This window comes from Labrus mixtus, chromosome 1 (assembly GCF_963584025.1).
Source record: "Labrus mixtus chromosome 1, fLabMix1.1, whole genome shotgun sequence".
Lineage (NCBI taxonomy): Eukaryota > Metazoa > Chordata > Actinopteri > Labriformes > Labridae > Labrus > Labrus mixtus.
In genome coordinates this window covers 461,113-466,691 of record NC_083612.1, presented here as the reverse complement: position 1 = coordinate 466,691, position 5,579 = coordinate 461,113, and the positions used below count along the sequence as shown (strand labels likewise).

The following is a 5,579-nucleotide window of genomic DNA, read 5'->3' as shown; positions in this document are numbered from 1 at the left end:
AATAAGAGCTAACTGTGTTTGTGTCTGAAGATCATCAGAGTTATATAATTTGTAACTGCACAGTTTAAGGAGACATTAGAGACTGTGATCTATTTTTAGTGAAATCCGTCTGTCTCAGTGTTTGTCCTTCAACACATTGACACATTTCCAGCACCTTCACTTAACATGACAGAACACACATACATGAGAGGCCTGCAGGGGAACAAGCTGCTGGGTACACTGAAAGAGGTGATGACATGTTTACTGAACAAACAAATAGTAACTGCGAACACTCTCAGGTATTTATTTAAGCCTCTCTTACCTGTACAGGTGGAGCAGCTCCACCCTCACTCTCAGGATATAAAAGGACACATCGTGCAGGTGAGTCGCTCAGAGAAGGTCAGTCCTCCGGTTCAACATGGGGACCAAAGAACTACGATCCACGTTATGGCTCGTCTATGTGGCGCTGCTCGTCTGCTCCCTGACCGAGGATGGTGAGCCTCTCACACATACACACAGACACACACACACACTCACACTCACTCACACTCACAAGTACACACACACACACACACACACACACACACACACACACACACACACACTCACACTCACACTCACAAGTACACGCATATACACACACACACACACTGACACACACACACACACACACACACACACACACACACTCACACTCACACTCACAAGTACACGCATATACACACACACACACACAGACACACACACACACTCACACTCACTCACACTCACAAGTACACACACACACACACACACACACACACACACACACACACACACACTCACACTCACACTCACAAGTACACGCATATACACACACACACACACTGACACACACACACACACACACAGCGTTTCATACGGGAATGAAACGAAAAATGACGTTGCTCTTTACTGTACTGTGTTTGTTAATTTTGTGCGGCACAGGACGAAGCCCCCACGGGCACGGGACCGACAACTCCTGTGCAGTACTCATAAACTCTATATGCAACATACCGGGGAACGTGTGCATCTGGCTGTGCGCTGGTTAAATCGTTACCCCTACACCCTTTCTTTTCATCTGACACTGTGGTCTTGTCCCGTCTCACCAGTATAATGGCTTTGCAAGACAATTTAACCATTTCCATAAACTGTGCTTGTGATTTTGTACTGGAGGACTCTAAGAAAGATATCTCCTCCAAATCCCTTAAACAGAGGTGTCTTATTGTTCTGTTGCTGCTGATTTCAGGGAATGTGCAACCCAATCCAGGTCCAGATTCTGCTATAAATTTTAACACTCCTGCCGACTTTAAATCAAGGTCTGGTCTTGGTTTCATCCATCTGAATGTACGCAGTTTAATAGCTAAAATGGACATAATTCGTATCTGGGCGAACTCAACAGATGCTTTTGTAATTGTTCTATCTGAAACTTGGTTGAGTAAATCTGTTCTGAACAAGGATATTAGTATCGATGGTTATAATATATTTAGGACTGACCGGCCCAAAAGGGGAGGGGGTATTGCAATTTATATAAAAAGCAAGTTTCATGCAAATGTGCTTCTCTCCAAGTCAGAGAGTAAGCAGTTTGAATTGTTGGCTCTTGATCTTGAGATATCGAAATCTCTCCATATAACTGTTGTTGGTTGCTATGGGACACCTTCAGCTGTCAGCAGTGCACTATCCACCCTGATGCAGCTTTTAACAGAATTGAAGTTTAATGAAATTGTCATTATTGGAGAGTTTAACTGTAACTGGTTAAAACCAGTATCTGATGATTTTAAAGCTTACTGTGACTTGCTAAACCTCTTTCAAATTGTCGATAGCCCCACTAGACCCAATCTTAAATGTCCAGAAAAATCATCTCTAATAGATTTTATTCTAACAAACACTCCTCATAAATACACAACCGACATTAGTGACCATTGTGTTATTGCCTCAGTGAGAAATACAAAAATCCCCAAAACCAAGCCACGCATCATTATAAAGCGTGACATGAAACATTTTAATGAACAAGGGTTTTTTCATGACTTGTTTAATTTTGACTGGCAGAAAATGCATCATATTCCTGATGTTGAAAGTGCATGGAAATTATTTTATGATGGTTTCACAAAAGTTGTGGACAAGCATGCTCCCCTCAGAAAGTACAGAGTTAAAGGCCAAAATAATGTATGGTTCACTCCAGAGTTATCTAACTCACTTCATGAGCGAAATATAGCATGGGCAAAAGCCAGGAGATCAGGTCTGGATTCGGACTGGCTGCTTTACAGGCAGATGCGCAATGCTCTCACAGTTGCAATTAGGAAAGCCAAAGCTGATCATTTCCTCACAGAAACCTCAAGCAACCTAAACAATCCCTTGAAATTCTGGAAGACAATTAAATCCCTGGCTGGAAATAAAAATGGAATTGAGCTTCCTCCATGCATTGTTAAGGACTCACTTAAAGTCATTGATAAGTCCAAAATGCTTGGTGCCTTTAATGAACATTTTATAGCCTCTGGCTCCTCTGGCTTTTTTCTGACTGTCAAGTTACAGGTAGTCAATCCTTCAGTTTTCAAGTCATTACAGTCTCAGAAGTGCTCAAAGCCCTCAAACTCCTCGACACAAAAAAATCTGCAGGTCCTGACAACTTAGAACCTTACTTTTTAAAGCTGGCAGCTGATTTTATCGCACCACCTTTGACACATCTTTTTAATCTCTCCCTGGACACAAACGAAATTCCTCTTATATGGAAATCTGCATTTGTTCTTCCCTTGTTGAAAGGGGGGGACCGTACAGTCTTAAATAATTATAGACCCATCTCCAAATTGTCGGTCCTGGTTAAGGTTCTGGAGTCCATTGTGAGTGAACAACTGAAATATTTCCTACTATCAAACAATATCTTATCTGACTTTCAGTCAGGTTTTAGGAAAAAACACAGCACAACTACAGCGGCCTTAAAAGTGGTCAATGATTTTATAGAATTTTTAGATAACAAACACCGCTGTGCAGCGCTTTTTATTGATTTATCAAAGGCTTTTGATACTGTGGATCATGCAATACTAAAGCAAAGACTTAGTAGCGTAGGACTATCAGACAAAGTGGTCTGCTGATTTGAAAGCTACCTTTCTGGAAGATCTCAGTGCGTGCAGGCAGAAGGCATCACTTCTAGCTCCCTTGTAGTATCCAAAGGCGTGCCCCAGGGATCAGTCCTGGGACCACTACTCTTCATTTTATATATCAATAGTCTTGATCAAAATGTTATTAATGCAAATTTCCACTTTTATGCTGATGACACTGTGATATACTGCTCTGCACCTACACCAAATCAGGCCCTTTGTCAGCTACAACTTGCTTTTAATACTGTACAACATACCTTGTGTGACTTAAAACTTGTTCTGAATGCTGATAAAACGAAACTCATGATGTTCTCGAACTCCAAATCAAAGCCACTGAACCTTCCTGCTATCACCACCTTTCAGGGCTTTGAAATTGAGTCTGTATCTCAATACAGATATCTGGGATTTGTGATTGATGAGTCTCTCTATTTTAAGCCTCACGTTCAACAATTGGTAAAAAAAAAAACTCAAGTTAAAATTAGGATTTTATCTTAGAAATAAGTCTTGCTCTTCATTTAAGGCCAAAAAAACACTTGTTGCTGCCACATTTATATCAGTGCTAGACTATGGCGATGCTATTTACATGCATGCATCCTCGCAAAGCCTACATGCGCTAGATACTGTTTACCATGGGGCACTGAGGTTTATCACCAATCTTTAAGCACTTACTCACCACTGCTCCTTCTATGCTCGGGTTGGTTGGACTGCCTTGTCTGCACGTAGACTAAACCACTGGCATATTTTTATTTATAAGGGTATTCTCGGTCTGCTTCCATCATACCTACAGAGCTACATACTTCAAAAAAGTACTGGAAGTTACAATCTTCGCTCGCAGGATTTATACCTTCTAACCATCCCTAAAGCCCGTACCGAATTAGGAAAAAGGGCATTCAAGTATGCTGCTCCCTCTTCTTGGAATCGGTTGCAAGGTACTTTAAATCTTCAGAAGCTGGTTTCCTTGAATGTTTTTAAAGGTCGTCTTAATGATCTGGAGGCAGAAATATCTGACTGTAGATGTTTTAGCTAACTCGTATTGCCTTTTTTGATTACTTTGTTGCTGATGACTTCTGACAGATTCTGATGAATTTTTGTGATTCCTGTATTTATGTGTTTTATGTCTGGAACCCTGTAATTGTGCTGCTGCCTGTCTTGGCCAGGACGCTCTTGTAAAAGAGATTTTTAATCTCAATGAGACTTTTTCCTGGTTAAATTAAAAAAAATTAAAAAAAACACACACTCACACAGACACACAGACAAACACACACAGTTAGCTCATTAATGACTCGTTAACTCTTTGATGACTCGTTAACTCTTTGATGACTCGTTAACTCTTTGATGACTCGTTAACTCTTTAATGACTCGTTAACTCGTTGATGACTCGTTAACTCGTTGATGACTCGTTAACTCTTTAATGACTCGTTAACTCTTTGATGACTCGTTAACTCTTTAATGACTCGTTAACTCTTTAATGATTCGTTAACTCTTTGATGACTCGTTAACTCTTTAATGATTCGTTAACTCTTTGATGACTCGTTAACTCTGATGACTCGTTAACTCTTTAATGACTCGTTAACTCTTTAATGACTCGTACACTCGTCCTGTTTGTGTTGTTTCAGTTAAAGGCTCTCACATCGACCACGTGTGCACCACGTGGGGAAACTTCCACTGGAAGACGTTCGATGGCGAGTTCTTCACCCTGCCGACATCCTGTCAACACGTCCTGGTGTCACAGTGTAAAGAAACCTACGAGACCTTCAACATTCAGATGACACGCTCCACACTAAACAACGTGACCGCCATCAGCAGGATCATCATGAAGCTGGACGGGGTTGTCATGGAGATGAGCAACGGGTCTGTGAAGGTCGACGGCCAGGCGTGAGTCCTCACTGCACTGTAAACACACCGTGATTAAACACACCGTGGTTAAACACACCGTGTTTAGACACGCCCACTCACTCCTTCTGCCGCAACATGACACAATGTTTGCCCCTTGCACACACATAAACCCTTATGTGCTGCAAGCTGTGTATGAGACATACATGCAGCTCTAAAGACAGACACCAGATCTCAATAGTTCAGTTTTACAAAAGCAATACAGAGAAAAGTTTCTAAATATCATAATTTTATTCATAACATGTAGTTTACAAAGTCAAAAAGTATTATCAGAAGTGTTGAGACACCTGTGTGATTCATTATCCTTGCTTTGGAGTATTTCAAATTATTCTCATTTAGGACAAAGCACTGCAAAAAGGCTTACCATTATTTTGTTATATTCATTTTTCACAGTTCCTACAGACACCTGGCATACCCCAATTTAGTGCAGTGGTGCTGGGAATACCTGGGCCAGCACATCAGGGTGGTCATCACATCTTGTGTTGTCACCCGCATCAGACGAGACAGAAATACAACGCTGTCAGAGATAGCTTTTTTTTTTTATCAGGGAGGGGCTTCAATTAATACCCTTTTTAAGCTGTAAAACATACTCCA

General features: G+C 41.1%; 1 protein-coding gene across 1 annotated transcript in view; it reads left to right on the top strand.

Moving 5' to 3' along the window:
• The first annotated feature begins 386 nt into the window (after nucleotides 1–386).
• The window catches only part of LOC132978567 (mucin-2-like), a 78,182-nt gene continuing 72,989 nt past the window's right edge, over nucleotides 387–5,579 (top strand). Inside the window, exons 1-2 of the mRNA XM_061043774.1 lie at nucleotides 387–473; nucleotides 4,709–4,967. Coding sequence (XP_060899757.1) covers nucleotides 398–473; nucleotides 4,709–4,967 — 335 coding nt within the window. The 5' untranslated portion in view covers nucleotides 387–397. The remainder of the gene's footprint in view (nucleotides 474–4,708; nucleotides 4,968–5,579) is intronic.